Source organism: Vigna umbellata, chromosome 10 (assembly GCF_029865625.1).
Source record: "Vigna umbellata cultivar VRB3 chromosome 10, Vumbellata_1.0, whole genome shotgun sequence".
Classification (NCBI taxonomy): domain Eukaryota; kingdom Viridiplantae; phylum Streptophyta; class Magnoliopsida; order Fabales; family Fabaceae; genus Vigna; species Vigna umbellata.
In genome coordinates, this window is record NC_142174.1 from 1,607,505 (window position 1) to 1,634,320 (window position 26,816).

The 26,816-nt window shown below is 33.2% G+C and overlaps 4 protein-coding genes across 8 annotated transcripts; 1 reads left to right on the forward strand and 3 right to left on the reverse strand.

The window, feature by feature from the left end:
• Positions 1–23: 23 nt before the first annotated feature.
• LOC148191598 (DNA-3-methyladenine glycosylase 1-like) lies at positions 24–3,073 on the reverse strand. Its single transcript, XM_088099910.1, has 2 exons — positions 1,797–3,073; positions 24–740 (listed from the first exon to the last, which is right to left on the reverse strand). Exons 1-2 carry the CDS (start codon positions 2,876–2,878, stop codon positions 734–736), a joined length of 1,089 nt encoding a protein of 362 aa, XP_087956036.1. The 5' UTR covers positions 2,879–3,073; the 3' UTR covers positions 24–733.
• A 2,657-nt stretch (positions 3,074–5,730) lies between these two features.
• LOC148191599 (protein RADIALIS-like 3) lies at positions 5,731–6,479 on the reverse strand. The gene is made up of 2 exons (XM_088100839.1): positions 6,138–6,479; positions 5,731–5,966 (listed from the first exon to the last, which is right to left on the reverse strand). Exons 1-2 carry the CDS (start codon positions 6,404–6,406, stop codon positions 5,942–5,944), a joined length of 294 nt encoding a protein of 97 aa, XP_087956965.1. The 5' UTR covers positions 6,407–6,479; the 3' UTR covers positions 5,731–5,941.
• A 5,826-nt stretch (positions 6,480–12,305) lies between these two features.
• Positions 12,306–19,074, reverse strand: LOC148191600 (uncharacterized). Of its 2 annotated transcripts, XM_088100841.1 has the most exons (18): positions 18,281–18,325; positions 17,797–17,892; positions 17,245–17,558; positions 16,939–17,016; positions 16,611–16,831; positions 15,869–15,961; positions 15,593–15,676; positions 15,146–15,256; positions 14,632–14,737; positions 14,495–14,557; positions 14,282–14,335; positions 14,044–14,101; positions 13,708–13,784; positions 13,426–13,496; positions 13,286–13,346; positions 13,146–13,205; positions 12,952–13,014; positions 12,306–12,848 (listed from the first exon to the last, which is right to left on the reverse strand). In XM_088100841.1, the coding sequence occupies exons 3-18, from the start codon at positions 17,527–17,529 to the stop codon at positions 12,711–12,713; spliced, it is 1,623 nt and encodes a 540-aa protein (XP_087956967.1). In that variant the 5' UTR covers positions 17,530–17,558; positions 17,797–17,892; positions 18,281–18,325; the 3' UTR covers positions 12,306–12,710. The 2 variants fall into 2 exon arrangements, with proteins under 2 accessions (XP_087956967.1, XP_087956966.1); XM_088100840.1 differs by lacking the exon at positions 17,797–17,892 and having other exon boundaries at positions 18,281–19,074.
• A 2,707-nt stretch (positions 19,075–21,781) lies between these two features.
• LOC148191601 (uncharacterized) lies at positions 21,782–26,343 on the forward strand. Of its 4 annotated transcripts, XM_088100597.1 has the most exons (8): positions 21,785–22,047; positions 22,142–22,249; positions 22,323–22,453; positions 23,557–23,657; positions 24,161–24,220; positions 25,007–25,162; positions 25,436–25,554; positions 26,038–26,343. In XM_088100597.1, the coding sequence occupies exons 1-6, from the start codon at positions 21,858–21,860 to the stop codon at positions 25,089–25,091; spliced, it is 675 nt and encodes a 224-aa protein (XP_087956723.1). In that variant the 5' UTR covers positions 21,785–21,857; the 3' UTR covers positions 25,092–25,162; positions 25,436–25,554; positions 26,038–26,343. The 4 variants fall into 4 exon arrangements, with proteins under 4 accessions (XP_087956725.1, XP_087956724.1, XP_087956723.1 ...); XM_088100598.1 differs by lacking the exon at positions 25,436–25,554 and having other exon boundaries at positions 21,784–22,047; XM_088100596.1 differs by lacking the exon at positions 26,038–26,343 and having other exon boundaries at positions 25,436–25,631.
• Positions 26,344–26,816: the final 473 nt, after the last annotated feature.

Here is a 26,816-nt window from a genome sequence, read left to right on the forward strand (position 1 = left end):
TCAAAAATAGTTTCCAATTCAAGTCACCATCTAGCAACTCGCAATAAATAAACAACACAACAATAGACCTTGAGCATCTCTTATGCATCAACTCCTCATATGTTGTAACCACAAGTTATTTTCACTACCTTGTCTATTTTAAAAGAAAAAATCAATTTAATGAACATAGGAACCAGTCCTGCCTTCAAATGAACTCGTAGCCTAAGTATAAAATAATATACATAAAAAAATTTAAGTTTCAATGATAAATCAAGATCCTCGCATCTCTTCTTCCAATGCAAACCATGCAATGGTAGTATATAGTTCATCCTAGAAGCTTCCAAGCATTGACTTATTAAACTGTACATACCCACTGTCTATTATGTTTAATGGGGAGTGTTGGCTTATTCCCTTCAAGATAAACAAGGCAACAATGATCTCCTCTCAACACTTCTTTTGGGGGGAAGATAGCTTAATTGACGCAGCAATTCTTTCAATCCCAGCAGCACAAATCATATAGTGACCATTCCATGTTTAGGTAATCAGTTTTACTTAATAGCATCACCACTTGAAGTTTCGGTGATACTAGTTCAATTCTTAAATATCATTCCATACTTTTCTATATAATTATTGGTTTCATCCTTTTTCACACCCACGTACTAGTAATGCAAGAAAATGCCAGCAAGTGTTTCTTCCCTCGTACAACCTATATATACTATATACAATTTGAGAGACGTCAAATTTTCCCCTCAATTCATACACTGCATAACAAGAGAACCAAAAAGAGTGCATCAGTTAATCACATGCAACATATCTTGTCACCATAGATGACCAAGACACAAAAGGCACTGGTTTTCTTCCTCATTAGACAGAGAAAGCTAGGTTTCACATGACATCTTAGCCATCAGGAATTCTACATCGCATTATTTTAAGTATCATCTGCCAAAAACACTGACACAAAAAAGTTTTAACTTAATTGTCCTTTTTGTCCCCTTTGTATAACAATCATGTGATTTTAACCCCTCAAGTTTTAATTGTGCCAAGCGGATCCTTCTGAAATTACAATTGTTTAATTTTAGTTCCCTGTGTTCTAATTGTGCATATTGTGTGGTTTTAGTTGTCATAAGTCAATGTTTCATCAACTAATTCCAATTAATGAGAGGATTAAAACCACACAATTACAATATCCAGAGGATTCAATTGACACAAATGAAGCCTACGAGACTAAAGTCGCACATTTACCATGCTTGAAAACCCAATTACCACAGTTGGAACTCGAGGGAGTAAAATCATACAATTCTGATATTGGAAGACCAAAAGTGTCTTACGTTATTCCTTTTCTTTTTCAAATTAGCTTGCAGAAAAAGAGAAAGGAGCAGCAAAAAAATGTCTCAAAGAGTTATAAGTTCAACGACCAGTCAACTTAATGGAAATTGAACAAAGATTAAAAGAAAGTGCATATCTCTCCCCGAGGTACGAAGGCTTTCCTAATCTGGGAAAAAGAAAGAATACAGCACCACGTCTTCACGAGACGAAAGTGCATATCTCTCCCCGAATAATCACCAAGCGACGGTATACAATTGCTCATCAGCAGCATTTTCCATATTCAAAAAGTAAACCTTTGATTATACATTTTCGTATACAAAATTCATTTAATTTTAAATAAAACAATGAAAGTAAAAGACGAAATTAATCATCACATACATATTCTAAATGTGAAGAATTTCATTTAATACTACCACTTTACAAGGGATCAAATCACCACATAAACCATTAAATCAAGCATATGAAAAGCTTCGGAGCCAGTAATGTCTTACCCGAGATTAAACATACTATTTATGGGGTCCAGAAGCTGCGGCTGTGGAGGATGTTGCTGTTGCTGCTGTTGCTCATGTTGTTGGTGCTGGTGGTGATGCTGCTGCTGCTGCAAGCCGGCACCAGTGGCTACTGCCACAGCACTAGAAGGAGTTCCTTTGGCTTCAACAAATCTCCACATATACCACGACGCAACAGAACGATAAGGCCTCCACTTCTCACACAATTGGTCCATCTGCGACGGCCGCGGCAAGTCCTCGAGGTTATAAAGAAGCTGAACCCCTTTCCTCACACCCAAATCATTGATGGGGAGAACATCGGGTCTGTGGAGGGAAAAAATCATGAACATGTGAACAGACCAAGAGCCAATTCCATTGACCATGGTTAGCATAGTGAAGAGTGACTTATCATCCATGTTCACAATGGCCGAATCGGACAGTATCCCGTTCTGGTACTTCCTCGCCAAATCGTGAAGGTAACTCGCCTTCCGCCCCGAAACCCCAATTTGGCGAAGCTGTTGGGGAGTCAAAGCGAGAACGGTTTCGGGAACGACGCCGTTTTCGCCACCGCAGAGCGCGATGAAGCGCGTGTAGATGGAGGTGCCTGCTTTGTACGCGAGTTGCTGGTACAAGATGCTACGCGTTAGGGCGAGGAAGGGAGTGTGGAAATTGTCGAAGGTTGGGGGTTGGTGAATGTCGATAAGAGGAGAGAGAAGAGGGTCCGCGTTCCTGAGAAATCGGAGCGCGATCTCCACCTCGCCTTCACACGAGAGTGAACGCGCCACTAAGCGCGGCACCACCGCCATGGCTCGCGAAGGCGGAACATGCTTGGTGCTCCGACCGCCGCTCTTGCCCGGTTTAGAGGGTTCGGTTAGGGATTCGGATGTGGAAGGGTCCGGTGAGACCTTCCGGATCTTACGGGGACGGAGGGGGATTTTGGAGGCAGGGGAGTTTACGTGCGGAAGGACATTGTTTAGTTCTGAGTCCGCCTGAGCGCCGTCGGGGCCAGCGGCGGAGGAGGAGGGAGCTGGGTGGGGTTGAGGTTCGATTAGGGATTGTGCTTGACCTAGCGTGTGTTCGCCCATAAGTGTGAGGTTGAATTGGAGATTGAGGAAAGTGAACGAGTTGAAGTGAAATGAATGTAATGTGATGATGTTGACGATGACAATGGTTGAAACTCACTCTCCTTTAATCCAACTGCTTCTAATCATTTATTTCTTCATTCTCTCTTCAGTTTCGCTGCTTTTCTTCTTCCTCTTGTTGGTCTTCGTCTTGGATCCTACTTTGGTGTGGGTTTTCTTATTTCTTTCTCACACGCCATCTCGCAATGCGTGCTGCACGTGAACCTTTACATTCCTGTTGGCCCAAACGATAAGCCCAACATCTCTCTGTTTTTTCTAAACGCGCCTCTATTATTTTGAAAAGTGTTCTTTTTACAAAATTAACCTTGGCGTCACTTGTATATTCCCTACAAGTTACTTTCTTTTTAAAAAAAAAATTAATTGAAATTTAATTAATTAATAATTAAGTTTTCTTTCCACAGTAATTGAATTAACATGATACAAATTATAAAAAATTACTATACTTACCCTATCTTATATCTCAGTTATTATCTTATATACAGTAGAGATTATTATCTTCTATAATTAAAAATTAATTACTTTGCCGTAGTAGATAACAGAAACAACTCAGTCAAACATCTTTAATATTTTTATTAATTATTAGCTACTATTTATCTATTCTCCGTAACTTCATATGATAAAAATAATAAGAATTACTGATATGAATAAAAACATATAAAAATTAGACTACAAAAACATTCACAAGATGTGAACAAATTCTTGAACATGTCCAACAATGTGCTTTCAGAAAGATGGAAAGAAGCTGGGCAATTGTTTCTTGCACTGTATCACTGTAGTTTCTGAAATACCAATTATATTCATAATAAAAGAAATAAAATTTTTGTTTTTTATTTTTCAATTTAAGTTTTGAATTATGTAATTTATCCATCTTCTAAATTATATAATTAAAAAAATGTTATAATTTTATATTTTAAATTAGGATTTTAGGTTATTTTCTAATAAGGAGTAATTAAATCACGAAGACTACGGGTGCAAGAAGAAAACATGGGATACAAGAAAAAGAAAAAGAAATAAGGGATGAGCATGTTGTGAAAGCGACTTAAAGAATCAAAACAACAGCTCCCTAGAAATGAAACAATATGAATGGCCTTATTTTAGAATGTAAATTTTATAAAATGCAATTAGCTAAGTCATTTTCTATAAAGGTTGTTCTGTTTTGCAGCTTTTAGGAGATATTTTTGGAGCTGAGAACTTTTTCTTTTGGGTTCAGTCATTAACTTTGAGCAATGATATTTTTCTAATGATGGGCCATTATCAATTGTCATAGCTATTTAACCAAAAATTAAAATATTTCATTCCAGGCATAAAAATTATTTCGACTAATTTACAGTCTTTCAAAAAGAAGTTAAAAAGAAAAAATAAACCATCACTATAATCAAATATAGTTATATTATTATACTTAATAAGTATTATGTTTCTTTTGTACTCTATATTTTTTCAGCTTTTTGATAAATTGCCGTCGTATATAGTTTTTTTGGAGTTCATTATTTATTGATAATATTGTAATTTATTCATTATTGTTGAATTTTACTTAGTTATTTTCCCTCTTAATAATTTTGTTCTAATAGTAATTTCCCAAATAAATACTTTTGTATTTTCCCCGTATAGTATTTCATATTAAATATTGCTTGCTCGCAAAAAGACCAATATCTTCAACGGGAAACCAAACACTGTATCATGTCAGATTGATCCTTACTTCAAGGCTTAGTTACATATTAAAACGTTATTGAATGTTTTCAAGTGTATGTGTTATGCATGAATTGAATTAGGTAATTCTCTATTTAATCACAAAGGTTTACTAATTTCTTTCTTTGTATTTAACTAATTATTGAAAGATTGGTATAAATTAGTTTTAAATTTTCATCCAAGTAAACGTGGTATATATGGATTTGACATAAGTGTGTTGACTTTTTATAATAATACTTTAAAAGCTACAGTACTATAATGATTTCTACTCAGTTGATTTCCTAACAAATTTAAATTTAAAACAAAAGCCCATAAAAATTGTTTTATGTTCAAGCATAAATAGAGCATTTAATCACAGCACTTTTTTTTTTACATATACATGATGTATAAACTATTCAATAACAAATAAATAAATTATGGTTGTTTGATGTAGCTTTTGCGGAATATTTTTTTAAAATTGTCAGAATAGATTTTTAAAATATAATGTCAAACTCTTTATCTTAAGCCAAACTTATATATGTGAATAAACACATATAAAATAAAATGATATTATACTAACCTTAAGGCCATATTTAAAGAAAAATATTTACATTTTATGAAATAAGAGTTTCCTAAATTGTATATGAACTAAAATGACTAACCTTAGTTAATTGAATCTTGATGATGTCACTTTGAATATGAATAAGTTATATTTAAAGAAAATATTCATATTGTATGCCTTAAAATTTTCCTATATATATATATATACACGAAATATAACTATATTAAAATTTAGTATTTATGGGCTATTTCATTTTAAAATTATTTTAAATTTAAGAAATTGTATATCAAACTAAGCCCAAGTGTAAGAAGTTTATGAATTCAAAATCTGTGGTCCAAGTTTTAGCATTCTTAATGTTATTTTCGTTGATTTCATTGTATAAGACTTCATATTTGTTTATTAATCATCCTTTTATTTTCCGTTAGTAAAATTCTCTGTTATTCAAAATATATATGAAAAAGACAAGATAAAATTAGTAAATACAAATTTTAATATATATAAATTTGTTTTGTGAGCTTCTGAAGTAATATTAAAGCTTAAAAAACTGTATGGAGAGAGAAAACAAAAGTTGATATTGAAAGGCTTTATATATGTTTTACTATTGAGCGGTTGGCCCCTCTTTGGACACTTTGATCTTTACATTTATGGAAACAGAAACAGAAACAGAAACAGAAACACAAAGCACTGATGCTTCGCATATATATGGAAAGAAATAAAAAGCAAATAAAATATTTCATAGTACCAATCCAAGCATCCACCATATTACTGCTAAATCAACCTCACTGCAGACTCAGACCCTTCATCCTGCATTATCATAAACACAATCACACTCAACCAAGAAAAACAACAATCAAACACCACAATAATCTTCATATACATAGCTACTTCTTCTGTTTGTATAAAACCAATTTTGATTTTCAATCTTATCTTTTAAGGTTATTTAAGAAGAAGAACGAGTTAGCAAATAATAATAACCTGTTTTCTTCGTTGATGTAACCGTAACCTCTGATGCTGCTTGCCATGGTTGAAACAGTTCGGTAATTGGGAAGGGGCACGTGGCCTTCCTCGATCTGCTTGACATCTTCGACGAGCTTCTGATAATGTCTTTTGACGTCTTCGACAGTTTTTCCTCCGACGGCTCTGGCCAGGTTGTGCCACCTATCTGGGGTGTCCTCGTCGAAGATGGCAAGGGCATTCTCAAATCTTTTGTTCTGCTTCGGTGTCCAACCCTGGCTTGAGGCCATTGTTAGTGTACCTACCAAGCAACACTTATGAGAATAAAGCGTTGTTACAATAGAGCTTTGATGAGGGAAGTAACATCGGTGCCCTTTATATACTAGTGGGGTAGTTGAGGCTGTGTTGTGTTATATACTTGATGCTCATGCTAGCCGTTGCTTTCCGGACAAAACAGTGGGACACATTCTGAAATTCCTAGATACGGACGTGGTTTTCTTTAACTTTTAATTGTGCATGTCTTTTTTTAAATTGACTTAAAGTTTAATCAACCTCCATGAAATATGTAAGCAAATCTAACGCGGATATATTGCCTTAATCAAGGAAGGTGTGGTGAATTTCACTAATTCTTGTGAATTCCTTGTCACATCACACGCATGCCTCCAGTTACTGAATTTTAGTGCCATTGTTTTGGACAGAATTTAGCACATAACAACGTTTTTATCTGTTGATGTGATGATCCTCGTGGAGTTTCTTGTTCACGCTATCAGTTCCCACACCCCACCCCTGTACCGCCATCAATATAACGCCTTGAACTACGGATCTAAACTGAACTAAACTATTGGTTGAGATAGACGCAAACTGGCACCATCTCACATTGTGCAAAACAATTATGCAAAGAAAAACTATGTCTAGCACGTTTGGAAACGGATAAGGTCACCAGGAACATGATTTTTCACATCCAATTAAACGCTTACTTCTTATAACTTTTTATAACTTTTTACGTTTTTTTTTTATTTGTTGTTTGTGGAACGTTTGATGTCTTCACCCCACGAAAGAAATGTCTGTAGATGATTAAACGAGTTTCTTCAACCCAAAATCCGGGAACTCATGACAGCCAAGATTTTGACGGCCGTTAAAAATGCTTCAATACGGTGGAAAGATCTTTGGAAGGAACGTGGAAGAGACAACCTTAATAAGTTGTTTGACAGTGAGGTGGATAGGAAATAGGAAAAGTTCAAAAACACTATATTTTGGTTGGATAGGTGATTTGGGAAAAAACTTTGGTAAAGGAGTTCAAAAGATTGTATCTTTTCTCAGAACAAAAACAAGATAAGTGGAGAACAAAGGAGGGTGGGTAGGAGAGATGAAAATGGAGGCATTCTGATGATATTCTGCAACATATCAAATGCTGTTGGTGGTCATCCAATCATAGGATTAATCCGCTGTGTTACCACTCTTGTTATACAATGGGGTTTTCATCAGGGTCGTGTCTATGTCAATGGTGTTAGAAGATTTTACACAAAAGTTTGATTCAAGGTTAAGTATACATTTGTGTATTTAGTTATTTTTATGACATTTTTAAGCACTGTTATATATATATTAATGTCAACAAACAGAGGCACAAATTCTTAAATTTTTGGTAGGCTATCAAATTCTTAAATAGAGGCACAAATAGGATAATGGCGCATCATACATAAAATTATATAAAAACTCATAACGCATAACAAATATCAAATTGATTCCTGTAAATTCAGATTAAAATTGTGCTTCTTGAACATATTACATAAGCAAAACAAAAATTATAGAGCATTGCATTACAAATCACTCTACATTATCAGCAACTAGAACTGATATCAGTTTTGTTTACTCCTACCATTCAAAAAGAGAAGAGTTTCTATCTTTGTACGTTTCTGTAACGGATTATATTAGATTTTGGTAACTTTTTAGAGGCTTTAGATGAAGCAAGAGAAAAAAATCTGTGCGAACTGCATTTGATCTGTGATTTTGGAGATCTAAGAGAACAGGTGGGGCCACCGAATCACTCCATAATCAGCAGCTGTTTCCTCACTCTATTGACTTCATTTTCATCTTGCACATCACTGAATTGTGTTCATGTTAAGTGTATATTCAAGCTAACAATAACATCATAAAACAAACAATCTTAACAGTCAAGTTGCCAGAGAAATCCACCTTCTGTGAAAAGTTTCTGCTCTTCTTAATATATCTAGTGGTCAAAGCACCAAAGTAGCTAAATTGCTTTTCCCCTTCAAATTGTGTAGCTGTATATAAAAGGTAATGTCACACTACTTACATTTGTTGCTCCTCATCAAATGTTAGGTTCATGCAATTCCAACTATATCAGCATAATGCACTTACAGTATTAACACATCACTTACATGCTGTCAATGATTTTCTTCAGTTATTTTGTGGTTTATCAATTGAAGAAGCGAAAAAAAAAAAGAAAGATGTTCATGTTGGCGTTATCTTAAAGTTAATCTTATTGCAGGGAAAAAGGGTAAATAAATGTTAGAAATCAGAAGGGTAGGGAAAGTGAACCTCAGAGATTAGACATAGGACACTTTCCATCTGTTTTACATTAACAAATATAATGTAAACTCAAATCTAATCTTACAAGGTGAACAACCGAAAGTTGCTCCGTAATAAATGGTTTGTTTTACACTGAATGAAAGCGACATGACAGAAAACAAAAGGAGGATGGATATGCTTTTTGCAGATCTCTTGGAACAAAATATAGTGTGGCTGAATTTCAACCCAATGTTCGTCATTGAAGATTAATGTAAAGATATATGATTAGTTGTTTATTGAAATAGTATATATGATGATTGACATAGGTTGTTCAAAAGAAGGAAAAATAGAAGAGAGCTCCACCAAGAAACATTTATACTTTATTTGATCCATAGCAAAGGGCGAGGTGATGCTGATACATTCAGAATCCTTATCATCCACGCATATCCCTCACCCGAATTTATCTCTCAAGAGCTTCCCTTTCTGTTTCAGAAGCTTTATGATCACTCCACTACCAATTCAAGTTGCCATTGGGCTCCACTACATTCATTTCTAACCAACCACAGATTGGTATCCATGCTCAGATTCCATAAACTAGATGCTTTGAAAGGTTTGGTCAAAGAGACTCACCCCTTGAATTCTCAGCTTGGGTAGTTCTTCTGCATAGACAATGGATCTAATTCTCAGACAGCAAAAAACAAGTATATTATTGTTTTGTCAAACTACACTAATTAAACTACCTTAATTTTGTCCTATCATCTGCTGCTAAAAGCATTTTCCAGACATAGTTAGCGCCAAGATCAGCAAAATTATTAACTAGAATCTAAAAGTTTCCTCGTGACATATTACCTTCTATCCCTTGTACTAGTTCAAAGTTTTACATCGACTAGCATCGACTAAAAATAAAGTTAATTTACTGTTACAAACTTTATCTTGTGAAACTCATTTGATAAGATTGACTTAAACTTAAATTTTACTGTTTAATATAATATAAGAGATATAAATTAATCCTAACAGTTATTGATTGAGTCTTTGTTCATTTACTGTTTAATATAACATAAGAGATATAGATTAATCATAACAGTTGATTGAGTCTTTGTTCATGTTGAAAACTCTGTATTAACTAGAAATAAAGTCAATTGCACGAATCCATATATAAAGTTAGTAAAAAAAAGTATTTTGACATGACCCTTTTATTGTATTTTAATTGTAAAATATTAAATTAGAATTGGTTATGGCGAATTTGATAGACAGTTATTGAGAAAATAATGTAGCAATGGAAGAAATGTTGTCTGCTATCTTGAATTCATAGGCTTCAGATTTCAATATGGCTTTTTGCAGTAGTGATGATTAGTTGAAACAGACCCTTGAAATTAGAGTGATAGGAAGAGGAGGAAGAAGAGGATATATCCTTAGAGACATCGGTTGAATAAACTGGGAATCCTTATCAAACATGCATGTTTGTTTCCACTATAAGCAAATCAATGGGGGCATTCAATTGTTCTTTCTTTACAACTAGTGCTGTATTTTCTTCGTGAGGTCCCTTCTTCACAAGTTGAACGTTTATATATATTCTTGATATATACTCTTGGTCGTCTTATTGTAGATGTTACACCATTATTGCTACTCCAAACAAGTTTCAATCAATTCCTTTCGCAGTCACCAAGTTTTTGGAGGAATAAATTATCGATCGACAAGAGAAGCCATAAAGTGAAAAACACAAGAAAAATTCCACACTCACCCATTAGCTCTCTCATATATGCTGTGTTTCATAACGTTAACGTTTGCACCAAGCTCGATTTAATTTCATTTGCTTAAAATAAGCATTAGAGACCTCCGATCAACTCACGTAAATAGTGCATATGTTACATATTACGGAGTTGACTTGAGAGCTAAGATAATGGATAAGATGTTACACCCATGATCTATGTAGCATACACGACACACTTTAACATGTGTAATATCAAAAATAAAATGAAAGATATAAGATTTATTCTTTATTTCTTTAATTATAATAGAAGTTTATGTAATAAATTTATAGGTTTATGAATTTTTAGAAAATTATCTTTATTAACACTATATTGGAGTTATGTGGAATAATCATTTACTCGTGCAGAATTAAAATAAGAAACGGCCCAGATAAAAGAAATTCCAATTCTGTGAGTTGTGGAATAATCATTTGCAAAGAAATCAAATCATTGATAAAATTGGTTTTATTCGAGATGTAAATCAACTGAAAACGTGAGGAACAATCAAATTGAATAATCTCCGACAAAAGAAAAATAAGCAGAAAAGCGTATAAATGTTCGGCAGCAAGGCTTTCAGATATCTTTATACCCATAGATAATTGTCATGGTAGTGGGAACGTTATTGGTTAATTGCGATAGAATGTCTTCATGATAGAATATGCCTTGGAGCTATCGGTGAACTTTGGTTTGTTGCTTAAATAATTTTTTTAACTCTGTTTTTTTTTCCTTTTCTGCAAAGACGGATCTAAGCACCTTTTGTAAGTCCAAATCACATAAGGTATTAGCATAGACACATGCATGGGTCCAATTCTGCCAGCCTGTTGTATTCTGGTCTGAGATGATAGTTTGACATCAGAGATATGTTGATAAAAGATTCAGTTATAAGAGATGAGATAAGTTCTATTATTCCAGCACCTATTTTATTGTTGGATGTCTCTTTTCTTATATATTCCCATCAAATGACAAGTCATGCAATGTTTTTGTTTTTCTTCCATCTGATTATGTAATCCAACCCTCTGCATTTGACATGAATGATATTTTTATTAACTTCCTTTATTGTAACATGTCACCAGTACGTGTGCAGGAATTTAATAAAAGGAAATCAAACTGATAAGATATAGATGAAAAAAGCTTTACATTATTTTTTTTATATTCTTTTACTAAAATATTCTAAAGCAACGATACATAGATATTGTTTTCTTTGGCCAATGGGAATGGATCCACTGCAGCATATGTTCATAGAGCTATTAATCTTCCCTTCGCATCGCACTGGTAGGCAAATAATTCTAATTAAAAAGGATTTTGATAAATTTATTTATTTAAAATCAAGTGAATGTGATTTCGTGAACATGAGTGTTTGGAAAACAAAATGTAAGAAAATAACTTTATATATTTATGATTTAAAATCTTTTATAAAATATGGTAAGAATATTAACGAAAGAGTCTTCATTCTCACTTTTGTTTTCCCATTGTTCAACATAATGCAAATATGCTTTCAAAGTTTTGATATCAACCTTCTTATACTTAAATCTTCGACGTATACAGAAATAGCCTTTTTTTCTCCCTCAGCATGAGCTCACATTCTCAATTACTCAAGAGACTCTCCATAGTTTACTTTGAGTAAAAACCAAAAATTCAATACTAAAATTGGATCATAAACATATGATTTATTATAAACATCTTCCCTTTCAGCCACTAGGTAACATAACAATTTTGATGGATGGAGAGTGTATTGAGTTATTTTAAAATAAGTAGAACCAAATTGAATCCTCTAAAAAGAGTGAGGGAAAATTGAAAAAACTTAAATAATAAAACAATAAATTATTATGTCAACATTTAATTACTCACTTAATCTCTATACTTATAGAAAAGATAGATTTTATGTATAAAGACTAAAATGAAATATGCCCAGTCATAAAATTTAATAACATTTTTATGTATATTAAAGGATGAAACTCCGTTCATAACAAACTGAGATCGATGAAACATTTTTCAAGGCCCCCGAAAGAAGGCCCAAATAAAAAATTTGGCATATGCCAAAAAAATGATGAAATTAAATTAGTGTAAATGTGTAAATTCCAACTGCGTAGTAGTACCAACTACTTTTTGTAGAGAGCCTGACAAAACAAATATACAATGCTAAAATGTGGTATTTTTCTTTATCCCGTGTAATAGAAGTTTAAAATATTATGTAGCACTTTGAATTGCTAACCAGAGCTATGACCAATGAAAAAGAAGGGAGATGAGAACCGGAATATTGAACACGGGGCACAGCAGAATTCGCTTTCCAAACTCAAACTACCCCAAATTACTCGACTTAAGTGTCTGGTGACTCATAAGCCACAATGCCAAATTCATGCTGCATGAAATCTTCACTAGGTCTGTAATACTTGTCTGGAGAGTACAAGCCCAGGTTAGATACTTGGCTAGTATACAGGCAAGCAAATCTCTCAACCTGCACCACACAAGTTCATTAGAAGAATCCTCATTCAGTGAGATCATACGACTATCGTGATTTACGAAGAAAAAACAAACCACCAAAGAAAGTCACATTTTACCTGATGAGCAAAGCGAGAATTCTGATAACCAGTTTTCATAAGCTGACCCCATGGCTCGTGAAACTACAATGTTTTATGGCCAATTACCAACATTGTATAACGCGTAAATTGGATATATTGCAATTGTTCCAGACAGACTAATAAAAAGAAAGGGGACTAAAGATAATGAAAAACACTACAGGAGAACTTCCTACCCTTTGATGTAATTTTCTTTGAGCTTCTTGATGCCTTAATCTCACTCTCTCTCTCTCAAGCTGCCAATGAAAAAAGCCTCTTATCAAATATGTAAAATTGGGTTCCATTCATGGAATGGGAATGGTTGTAAGGCTCAAACCTCCAACGTATCAAGTTCTGAAGATAACTTCTGTTTGGAATCAGCATCTGGATTCTTGAATCTGAAATAGTGCACCACTCATAAGAAAATAAACCGACAATAAGGAGAGACCTATATGAGATACCTAGAGTTATACTTACTTGAGAGACCACTTCAAATGATGTATTTCATCCTCGATGCGGTCACGCTCACTCCTCAAGAATTGAAGTTCCTGCAAAAAACTACTCATGAAAAAATCTTCCTAGATGCAAATTGACATGTGAGAAGTACGCAAATGCAATCTTTGTTTAAAATGCCAGAAGTCCACACAAATTCTTGTATACATGACTTAAACCAATAATTTTCTCTAATTTAATTTTTATGCAGTAAAGCATTGACATAAAAGTAAAACTAATCCCATAGACAAAAATAATAATAAGCACCTTGCGGGTATCCCTAGATTCCCAGAGAAGTTTAACTTCCTTCTCAAGTTCTGGGACTACAAGCATTGTTCTCCATCCTGCTCATTAAACAAATCGCATCAAAATCAAATTTAAGTAACTTAAATTGAATAAAAGTGAATATCATAAGGACGACTAAACATTGGGTATCTACACATAAACAAACAAACATCAATGTCCCCTTTCTCAATTACATTACCAGTTATTATTATTTCCCCTCCTACAATCATAACCACATTTCTCTCCAAAATTTTAGGTAGATCGATTAAAAATGGAAATTTTTTAAAACAAAATAGTTAAGAGGATTGATGGATATACCAAGAACCTTTTTGCTGCGTAATATATCTCCATAAATATGATCCCCAACGTAGAGAACCTGCATATAAAGCATTTAATTTTTTACAGGAAGCTTCAGTTTAGTGACAATCATCAATTACCTGAATCAAAATCAGCAGCTGTTTTAAAATAAACAGCTACTTAAACCAGAAAACCGTGATGCAACTTACCACCGTTTGTGTGTGTTAAAAATGGAAAACCAGAACCAAAAAAATATTACCTGAGAACTAGATTCAATGGAAAGCAGTTTATGAAGATGAGCAACATTGCCTCCCTACAACAGATATTTACAATCAGTACATGATACTGAAATTCTGATCGCCAAAACATTTATTAGATAAAGACCCGACTATTAGAAACAACTTTAACATAAATTGTTTACATAAACATATAGACAAATGATCTTTTATTTTAGGTACGATAATGATTATACCTGGAAAACTGGACAGGCATGATTCTTTGCTTCTGTGAACAACCTTGCTGAGGTATTACCCACCTTTGAATAAAAAGATATAAAGGTGTTTATACATGATCTGACAAAAGAATAAAATGCTATTCAATTGTGCTAACCTGGGGCATGGGAGAGCCATTATCTGTATTGAGAAGCATTCCCGTCTCAGGCACAACCTCAAATAGGTTGGCACGATTTTCCTCATGAAAAAAACCCGGCTTTGCACTGTAGGATTATAGACTTGAACAGGTTAGCACGGAAATCTATAAATTTCAATATATTTGATTGCTGTAAGACGCAAAAAGTTAACTTTTCATATTGAAAACATTGTAAAAGTGAAACACTGTCTAAAAATGTATATTTAGCCAGTTCATAAAATGAGTAATGCATATAGTTCAGCAAAAGAGAGGAAGACATGTAGTGTAGTCCGGTGAAAACAAATTCCAAATGCTATTCAATTAACAGCACCAGGACAAAAGTAAAATCAGCAAGGTCCCTGGTTCACCCAAACATTATTTGTGCAGCAGTACGCAAATAAAAGGACTATAATATAGGAGGAAATTCACGTCAGTGCAAAATAATAAAGGCAAACATATATATAACAAATTACGTGTGATAGGAGAAGAACATGACCTGCCAGTGATTACAACATCAAAGTATTGAAGCCAGAAAAAATTGTTACTGACATCTTCCATGCTGGATCCACAGAGGAAATTCATGACAATGTTTGTATAGTCCCATAAACTGCGAATCACATTTGAAAGTGAAAAAACTTAGTTAAAATTTTCATATAGAAGGAAACCAACTAGTGTTTTTTTCCAAAAAACCATTTTAAAGCATTTTCTATCACATTCCTTCACCATATTTTAGAACACTTTCAATCCTTATAGTATAATCTTGCAACAAATATCAATTAGTATCACTGCACATGACTTTCCCACACGGCACCATGGATTAGTTTACAGAAAAACAATGCTATAATGTCTTCAGACATAAATTAATTGTTGTATTAATCATTAATAAACACAGAATAGAATTTCCTCATAGCTGTTAACAATGTCTAGGTGAAATCGTAACTACCTATTTGTCACTAAAAATGTTGCACGACCAGAGTCTCTGAGCATTTCAAGCATGGGCACTATTGAGGAGTCTTCATTAATATACCTGATGGATGAAATTTAACAGAAAAATGAAAAAGGAAAGAAATTTATTAACAATTCAATCATAGTATATGAATTTAAGAACACAACTTCAGAAAGAAACAGGTAGTGCAGCAAAAGTGTAGTATGTTATTGCTAGCATAATAATTGTTTGTCTATTTCTCACTTTGACAGGTTAGCAACTTTATATCCATACCTTTTTGGTTCTTTAGCAACCATTTGCTTCAATGTTCCATCACGGTGACACAAATCAACTGCAGCTCGAACATCTTTGTACATGCGAGCATAGCTGGAAGAACAACAAATAAATTATATATGTATCATGATGTACTCACAAGTAGCTATTTACTGGCTGGTTGATGGTTTCTAAACAAATAGATAGAATGCTCATCCATTACTCCATTAATAAACCCAATTATATATTTCCAACAAAAAGAAGTACTCAAATTTAAGAAAGCTCCTCACTTTGCAAAAATATGGGAGAGACTTACTCTGGCACACATAGAGAGATTGCTTTTGAGTTTGACACTATCACCACTCGGTCAAATATGAATTTTCAATATTTGAAGTGAAAAATAGACGATAATGGCCTTATACCGATTATAGCACTACTCTTTTACTTCACCTGCCTACTAGGTAATGGTAAGGTTAGATTATTGTTCAAATGGAAGTTGGCTACTTTAAGCTTTTACGCCTCTGTGGGACTCAACTGACGTCAAACGTTACGGTGTGGTTTTCTAAGTATGTCCACACACATAAAGAACCCTAGTAGTGTATCAATCATAAATGATAAAATACAAAGCTCCTTTTAAATAACTATAAAAAATTGCATCGTGTTTGAATGAAAAAAAAGCCTTAAGTCCTTATATTTAGTTGGTATAAGAAAGCATTTAAAAATCTCAAAAATAAAATTTTATGCAAGCAATGATAAGACTCACTCAACACCCTCTTGAATCTTGCCGGGATTACAATCCTTGAAATCAACCAATTGAGCAAACAAGTAGGCCTCCGCAAGTGAAAAGAGAGTATCAATTAGAGCATAATCCGGTTCATCAAAGGAATCACGTATTAAAGTATTTCCATAGGTTCCAACTTTATCCTCTTTTGACAACTCTCTAAATCCGTGATAGGCTACTTTCACATACTTGTGGCGATCCATCTGAATACATTCATCCATCAATCAAAAAGAAAGAAGTCAAGGCAATCTGTTAATATACTATTTCAACGGGGGAATTGGTGACGAGAAAACATTTATCTAGTCTATACCTTCAATATGTTTCCTCTTTTTTTGTCAAGAACCAAGCCTCTGACCATGTACTTCCAGTTAAAACACCAATTTAGTAACTGCAAAATATAAAAAATATTTTTAGCCAAATATAACAGAATGTAAGTGTCATCATACCAGCAAAGATTGTGAAAACAATAAAACTCTTGAACAAAATTAAGTTGGACGAAGTTAGTAAACTACATAAAAATACACCTATCACACCAACCCTTACGTCATGATTTTTTTTCTTATCAGCAAAGACCCTTACATCATGATTGGTGCATGAAAAAAAACAAACAGATTACCTCACGAGGGTATCCCAAATCATAAACCAGCTTTTTAATTGTGCCTTGATAAGCAAGAGATTCAAAAGTTTCAGGCTTGTACTGTGCCAGAGTATAATCCATGTCAAATCCCACAGCAACGATGTTCTTCATATTCAGTGATCGATTACAGAATATCTGCTTGCTTATTTCAGTTTTAAATCCATGTTCGGGAGATGACCATACACGTGGCTGTTTTCTGCCATCACTGCCAGGCGAACCCACCAATCCTGAATCATGTACACCAATTTCATGGTTGCCGTCCATTGAATATTGAGCATGCAACGGATTAACTCCTGATAGATTTAAGCCAGCACAGAGAATAATAGAATGAAAATGATCAGGAAACACTTTTCGTAAACTTAAAATCCTAAGCAATTAATAATGAAACTATAGCGTTGCCTATTTTCAGAAGAATTAGCTCGGTAGAATGAGTTCCAATATTTTCTAAATACATTTTGTTTAAAAACTAATTGAACGAAGCGTGGAAAAGAATTATAATCCCTTCCCTGAAAAATAACTCAAACATCTTACCTTGAATGTGATTTCTGAAAGAATTATAGCGTAGGTACAATGCACGAGGCTATGTTCCAACTCTAGGAATTCCCCAAGCTAGGCTCCGAGAAACACCTATAAATTTAACTTCCGAATTAAGAAGAGTAATCCTCTAAGATGCTAGTAGTATCGAATATTCCCCTCCAATCCATATTTCACACCTAATGCTGTAGTTACTACCTCTATGATTCACAACAAAAGATCTGCTTAACCATGTATGCAAGTCAACAGCACAGCAGAATTGAAAAGGAGAATAAAACCATAGTTTCATGTCGTTAATGAAGTTTTACAATAAATGTCAACAAATTGCATGTCCATTTCAATGAATCAGGGGACAATTCGCAACGAGTTCTATCTAAGTTTTAGTTGGATTAAAAAAGCTTAGAGCACAAGAAATCCTATTGAGGAGAAAGAAAAACAAAACAGAGGATAAGAGAAGGGAGAAAGGAAGGAAGCAACGAACCTGGTGACGTGGCGTTGGCGACGGAGTGAGGGCGTTTGGCGCAGATTCCAGAAAAGAAGCGAAGGCGAGGAGACAAAAGAGGTGCGAGTCGAGGAGAGAGATTGGAGAGAGAAAAGGTGAGGCGCCCCTCGGGAATTCGCATCGTGCAGGGATTAAATAGGCGTGGACATGGTGGAGAGAGCGAATGGGAGGGAATCAGATGCCGCGGGCACTGAAGAGTTAGCGTTTGAGGCGCAAACGCGAATGCAACAACAAGTTCGAAATTGGAATGGAAATGCAGTTCCACCAGCATTTACCGCTTTTGCCAAATTAGCATGCCTCCGAAACCTATTATTCCCACCCTGAAATTTGGATTAGAAAACAGTAATAATCAATTGGCCTTGGTGAAGGAACCGATTCCCACCTATTTTATTACAATCTATCTATCTATCTTTGAGGAATAATGAGGAATAATAGCAACAGAAGCCATAAACTAAAGGAAATTTGGGTGGGGAAATGCGAGATGTGTAATGGTACGTTGGTGGAAGTAAAATAAACGAGGGAGAGAGAGAATTGAGACGATGGATGGTGGCATGCCACGTGGAAGAAAAGGGAGGGAGCGTGCTGGTGCTGGGAGTTTTTTGGTTTTGTAAATTTCTGCTGATTTCTGGCTCTGGCGTGGATAAGTAGCGCCCGGCCACAATTTTTTTTGGGTTGGTTTTCATTTCCCATACTCAATAGTTAGTCAATACGCAGAAAGGATCAGAATCAGATGATGATGATGATGGTGCCATCCTTTTTTTTCTCAACCTTTCTTTCTTTTTCTCACATTTCCACCTTCCATCCGTTAACTTAACACCACAAACTTTATCCCCACGTGAATGTCACGGAATCTATCTATTTCATTACTGCCTACATGCTAACCAGTGATTCAAAATTCCTTATTGCTTTTCATGTATTCTCCAGTAATCACTGATCAAAAAATTAATTCTTTAACTAACTAAAGCTGCTAATTAGTATTCTTTATTGGTTGGATATATTTTAAGCCAGGATTATTAGATTACTTTTAATTATTTTATTTGATAGGTTTTTATATTTATTTTTGAAGATGAAACTGTTGTTTGAAAAATAAATTATATTTCAACGGTTTAAACTTATAAAAATGTTGTATGAAAATAAATTACAATAAATTGTAACTTTTGTTTATAAAAGTATAATATTTATTTTAGATACGGGTTCAAGTCTATTATTCAAAGCACTTCAAGTTATTTTATCATATGGACTCGCTAATGAGATCCAAATTATATTGCTGGCTCTTTCTTCTTCTTGTCGAAACGAAACTGTGTTACTGATTACCTCTCAAAGACACTCAAGTCAATGATATAACTATTAACACAACAAATGATGCATATAATGTATATCATTTCTCTTAAGTTATACTTTAGACATTTATTTATAATAATTGTGATGATCTTACCTTTTGTTGTTTTAATGAGAACTCAATTACATCTTAATTTCTATTAGAGTTTAATGAATTATTATCATAGATAATTTGATTATACTTTTAGGTCACAGTGAATACGACCTAGAGTAATTTGGCGTAAAACAACTAATCCTTAAGGCCTTGTTCACTTGAGTGGATTTGAGGGAGAGTAATTGAGGGGATTTGAGAGAATTTGAAAATAAATTTTTTTGTTGTTTATTTGAGTCAATTTGGAGGTAAGTGAGAATGAATTTGGAAGTAAAGTTTGTGAGAATTAGTGTAGGATTTGATTGACGTGACAGATTAAAAAAATTTACTTCCAAATCAAATCTCATTTACCTCCAAATTCACTCAAATAATCAACAAAAAAATTTATTTTCAAATCCTCTCAAATCCCCTCAATTACTCTCCCTCAAATCCAATCAAGTGAACAAGGCGTAAAGGATGAAAGTTTGGGTGGTCAACCTAAATAAATAACTTGAACGGTCAGCGTAGGTGATCATCCTGAAAAGTGTTCGGTTAAAAAATCTATATAACATAATATTTATAATAAATTATATGGATGGTTGATTTGCCTTCGGTTAAGTAAAAGAATAATGAAAATTTTAACTCTTTTTAATCGGTTTAAATTTGTCATGCATTATTCAGGGTTTTATCATGTCCGTGACATGATACAATTAGTTAGTTTATATAACCGGTAATAAAAAAATACATTATATTTTAATCACTGAGTCACATAATTTTCTTTTGTTTTATTTGTCTTTTTATTTCTTCGATTCATTTTAACTCTTATTAATCCGTTTAAGTTTATCTTACATCATTCACGGGTCATTTATGTCACTAACATAATAGAACGGGTTAGTTTATGTAAACCGTAATAAAAAAAATCTATTATATCCCAATCAATAAGTCACACAATTTTCTTTTATTTTAGTTGTTTTGTTATTTCTTCGCCTCATTATTCCCAAATGTAATCATTTATTGGTTAAAAGTGTAAAAGATGGTATGATATTTTTAGAATAATAAAATCTTTAAAATTAATCATATCTTTATTATATCATTTTTATTTAAATTTTGTCATTGTCGATCTTCAAATTAATAAAATAGAAATGGGAAAGATTATAACTATATGAAAAATGAAAATTTTTTCAAGCATCAAAGAAATGGATGAAAAATAATTCTTTTAAAGTTAATGAAATTGATAATTAATTACTATAATTTTTTTATGCTTACGAACGATTTAATTTTAATATACTTATTTAATTTATTTGATATAATTGTTAATTTTTTTATTTTATTATCAATGATAGACTTAATAAATGGAATACATATGTAAAACATCATAATAAAATTATTATTACAATATTTATATGTATTTTTATTTTCATTTGTTTATACTAGGTAGTTCGTATACTAGGCAACAAAACTTTGTAGTCATTCTTTTACATCTTAATTCATTTGTGTGGACCAGAGTTATCGACATTCCTATAAATTATTAAATAAAAAGTTTAAATTAATTTATTTTTCTTAATTTAATATTTTTTATTATTTTAATCATTTTAGTTAAATTTTTTATTATTAAACTAGTAAAAACACGTGTTGATGTTTTATTTATGATAAAAAATAATAAAATTATAATTATAATAGTAAATATAAATATTTTTTTTATATTTATTATATGTAAATTATATTTATTTTGTAGGTAATAGTTTATTATAGATAGTTATTTTAGTTTGAAAATAATTAAATTTAAAACTGATTATTTAATAAAAATAAATTTTAAAAAATGTATAATTGACTATTTTTATTTATATAATGGTATAGAAGTATAAATTACCTCTAAAAAAAGTCTTTTGGCAAATATCAAATATTTAAATATAACAAATTATCTTAAAAAAAATTAAATCAAACAGAGAAAAGAGAGTAAAATATACTAAATTAAAAAAAATCATTAAAATGGGTTAGAATATGACAAGTAACACTTTCCCTAGATATATATGTTTATTATATCGCAAAGAAAAAAAAAATATTAATTTCCCCTTATAGGTTGGTATGAAAATTGTGCAGAGTAAGAAAGAAGAAACAATTCGACCTGGAAACAAGTGAGCAAAAACAATGCCATTGCCAACTGTCGTTTCCCCTATTTCTTCTTTTTCTGGCGTACTTTTATCCACTGTCACGGCGCGCGCTACACTCCCTCCAAAATGCACCGTTTCCCCTTCCTCTGTTCTCTCTCGCAGAGACATCGCTCTGCTGTCCTTCCTCGCTCTCTCTCCACCTGCCTCCGCCATTGAATTTGGCATCTGTAGGCACCACTCTTCTTCTACTTACTTCCCCAGCTACATTCGCTGCTTCTCGTCGCATTCGCGAAAACCCTAATTCTTGAAATTGTTGTGCAGCAGGACCGAAGAATTGGCTGAAAGAGCAAAAACGGAAGGCCTCCAAGTTCCTGTTGGCCCCCGTGGATGCTTCCCGCCAAATCCTTCGCTCTGCCTATCTCACGCTCAGTACGTTTTTTTCCCTCTTCTCGCTTGCAATGCTTCTTAGCTTGACCAGGTTTCGATTTGGTTCCATTTGCAGCGAAAACCGACGCTGCTTATACGGATGAGGATTTGGAGCAGATTCAGCAGCTGTTTATATCTGCTGCTAGGGACTGCGTACCACAGGACCGGAATTCTTTCGTCACTTTCCAAGCCAAGAGCGGAGTAGAGGTTTGTGTTCGCCTTCTAATGGCTTGCATAATTCAAATGCCTCGCATGTTTCACTGATTATTAGGGTTTCGATGGCATAATAGAAAAATAGTAATCAACGACGGTAATTGAGTGTCAATTATCAAAATGTTTTCAAATTCAAATTACCGATCACTCGATTTTTGTAAATAAAATAATTTACTGGAAAAATGTGATTTTGTTTTTTTTTTCTTTTTTTGTAAAACGTGGTTTTAATCCTTAACTTTTAAATTGAGAAATTATATCTCATAGTTTTCACTTATTTTAAGATGTTGGTGGTGGACCGATCTATCAATTTGAAAGCATAGAGAACAAAGTAATGCTTGAGATTGAAAAAACACAGAGACTAAAACCACATATTCCCCATATTATATTTATCCAATCACGAATGGCTAATATGAAGTTTGGTATTCCCTTCTCATTTAAAAAGTTTCATAGGCATGCATTATTATCCACCAGTAAAATATCCTATTTAATATTATTTTTAGAGCAATTATCTAAAAGTAAATGCTTATCATGCATGTTAATCAGTTATAATTTAAAAAAATTTATGCTATCAGTAAATATACTGTTTTTTTTTTCTATTTTAAAATCATATCTAGAATATTATTTCATTGATTGCCGGTGTTAATATATTTATATTGTAAAATCAAATTATCAGTGATAGGTTTCTTGTGCAATACAGGACATTTCTTTTAGCATTATTTTATACTGTTGAAAGGGGACTTTAATATTGTTTGGTGAAGGATAGAAATGGATAGGATGAAAATAGTTGGTGGAGTAGAAAGAGATGACAACTAACGTATAAATTAAAGGCGTTTGGTTGAAGAAAAATAGAGAGTAGATAAGGAGAGGGTTGAAGAGAAATAGAGAGTAGATAAGGAAAGAGATGAACAGCAATAGGTTAAAATTATTTCTTCTTTCTTCTCCCACCAAAGCCTCACTATTATTTCCATCCCTGTTCTTCTCCTCTGGGAATTTTATTTTGTTTGTGGTCCCTATCCCCAAACAAGCATGCTAGCTCAAGTACAAGAATCATTTGGACAGAGACATAATTAGCCTACACTGTCCCTTTTTTTGCGCAGGTGTGCACATTTCGGTTAATTGTGAAGAACGCTGCTTCGTTGCTTGGAAATAAGGATCCTGTAAAGTTGAAAGCTGAAGCTTTGCTAGATAATCTTATAAGGTATCCAATTTCCAGCATTGGTGTGCTGTAGTTTACTGCACCAACTTGTGGCTCGTAAAATTCTCTTATAATATTTATTAATTATTTAATTTCTAGGGGATTATTTACTGGGCATTCTAGCATTCTAGCTTTATCGTGCTTGTAAAAGAGACTGTTTTTGTGTAAATGGTCATAGATTCATACTTTCAGTTATGAATATTATTAAGAGGCTTTGTTGTGTCATGATAACTGATAGAAATGTAACAGACATTCACGAACCTTCACCTATTAGCTCAAGGTTTTAGGAGAATAAGTTTTGTATGATATCAGAACCTTTGAGTCCCAAGTGTCTCAATGGTCCTTGTCTCTCCAATTTGTTATGTCTTCTTCCAGAAGCATTGTTTTACACACTTCTTTTGTCCTCCATGTTAATATTCCTTTGAGATCAAAATCCATGATGTTTACCTAATTTGATTACATCTAAAGGGGAATATTTTTTACCACATTGCTTCTTAAAAATGCAGATCTTTCGCCACTATCAGTGGGATGGCAAGTGAAACCAACATTCAACTTGCATCAGATAGGTATATTTGCTGTAGTAGTTGCTTGCAGGAATATCTTTTAGGGAGATTTTTTATTTCAAGAAATTCTCTATGCTATTTGTGAAGAATTGAACCTAGTTCATTGCAAGCCCACCCCCAGAATCTTAGTATTGATTACTAATGAATAATCTTCACTTTACTTTTTGTTACAATTTATTTCATGTTAAGCCTAATTTATATTTTTTTATTGGCTTTGTGTACAAAAAATGAGAACTAGGAATTGTTTGAGAAGTGCTTGGTTTCTGAAAAGCAGTAGTTAAGCTGCTGCAATGTTCCGAACCATAGGTTTGATTTATTTGTGGATCTTTCTTAAGATTTATTCTTCTGTTTTGAACAACTCAGATAATATATTATTGCAATTGATTGAAAGGGGCTTCATCCAAAGTTTTCACTGGACTTTTATTGCCTCTCTTTAACTGTTTGTTTATTAATGTTTGGAAGGATCTATCTATTTGTTTGTATAAAATTATAAAATCTCTTTAACTGGTTCTTTATTAATGCTTGCAAGGATCTATCTATTTTGGATTAAATTATAATAGTGTTGCTATATATATATATATATATATATATATATATATATATATATATTTTCTTCATGATTTGCTGTCAGTTTTGGTTTCTTTTTTTTTTCTAGCCTCTTCAAGTATTAAAGAGACGGAGGTTTATCTTTCAAAGTTATTGTTGCTTGTTTTAATTTTATTATTCGGGTGCTTATCACCTGATTATTGTATCAATGGATTGTGCCTAAAATCCTTCTTTTTCCCCCAGAGAAAAGATAGCGGATGCTGTATCAGATACCATATCTGATCTCGACAAATTTGAGCAGGGAATTACGGATTGCCTTGAAAGTTGAAACCTAACTGTAAAGAATAGCCTATCCTACTTTTTTTGATGTGGAAAGTTGATCCTTAAAAAATCACGCAAGTATGTGCTTCTGTCTTTTTCTAAGTGCTTACTTTCCTTTGATTTTTTTTTAAAATTTTTTTAGTTACTATCTACCATAACGAAAAAGGTTGGCCGTATCTATAGTTTTAAGCTTCTTTAACAGATTGCACTTTCAAAACGAAAAATGGTAGTGTATAATTTCATCAACAAATAGACCTGAATCTTGTTTTGACTCTAAACTGTTTCACCACCGTACTGTCTGAACTAGGCTTTGGGTTTATGCCTTTGCTAAAACGTTCACTTGTTTTTCAGGGAGCTTATTGGTGTAATAACCAATTTTCTGGTATCACCGGTTTGCTGACTACCGAGAATACCAAAATATGATTTTGCCGTACTTTAAAATACTTATTTGTTTTCTCAATCTGAAATCTGTAAGCACTCTGTCAATAATCATATGATATTCTTTTTCAATGCATTCAATCCTCTGAATCGTTTTATAGAGGAAATACGCATGCTCTTAATAGCTTTATCGTTTTGATATTACGGGATGTGTTCATAATTTGACATACTGAATATGCATTTGCTAGGATGTTCTGAAATTATTTCTTAAAATCAGCCAAAAAAATATGAGCGATTTACATCTTAAACTATGGCTGTTTCCCTTTTTGTTTGGAACTGTGAAGGGAATGTCCTGCTCTAAACAAAGGATCAAATAAATTCATACGATACGGGAACGGTTATCACTCCAATTAGGATTCTAAATGTTACAATATTTTAAATGATATATTGTGATTTTAGCTGGAAGTATTGTTTGCTGATCGATGCTATCTTTCTGTAATGGTACGTTATTTAGAGAAAATGTGCTATATTCTCTGTTGAGTCATTTCTTTTTCTTTTTGATGTTTTCTGTCCAGTTGTCATCAGTTTATAGATACTCTCCTCCAATCCAAGATACAAAATACAAGATGCGTATCTGCCTTCTTGAAAGAGACTGCTATTTTAATGAGGGAGAGGTTGTGGTTGCTGAAGATTTTTGTGTACCTTCAAACTGAATGGAGAAAAGTAATAAATGCTTTTTTCTAAATGGGACAACCCGCCTCCCCCATATCTTGGAAACTGCCAAATCAAGACAATAGTAGACATCTACTTCACATAACTCATTTGGTGATAATTTCTTTCAGAGTTTACTTTTATTTATTTATAATCAGGTAATATCACAACATATGTAGTAGGCATTGTTTTTTTATGATACTAAAAAACAGTTAGAAATGTGATGAATAAAATATAACAATTGAATTTTAGAATTAAAATGATTGTCAGTTTTTTATTTAAAAAAAAAAATTGCTCTGAACATTATTTATTTGTTGTTTCAATTTTGTTGAGTGAAAAATCGGATTTTGATTTGGGGCTGGAGTAATTGACTGGGTGTATTTGCTAAATAGTAATACCAAATATGGATATTAATAACTGCATTATTTATTTACCAGCAATATTTTCATCATTTTACGCCTAGAAGAGAGTTGAATTCTTCCAACAAGAACTGGAAAGAGAAAAAAAAGGCAGAATTAATTTACCTGGGTCGCCGACTGCGTAGAACATAAATTATAGGAGCGACGTCATATATGGGCCAACAATTGTTGGGCGAATTTGCAAATAAAAATGTGATACCTACTTCCCATGTGCTAATTGTACA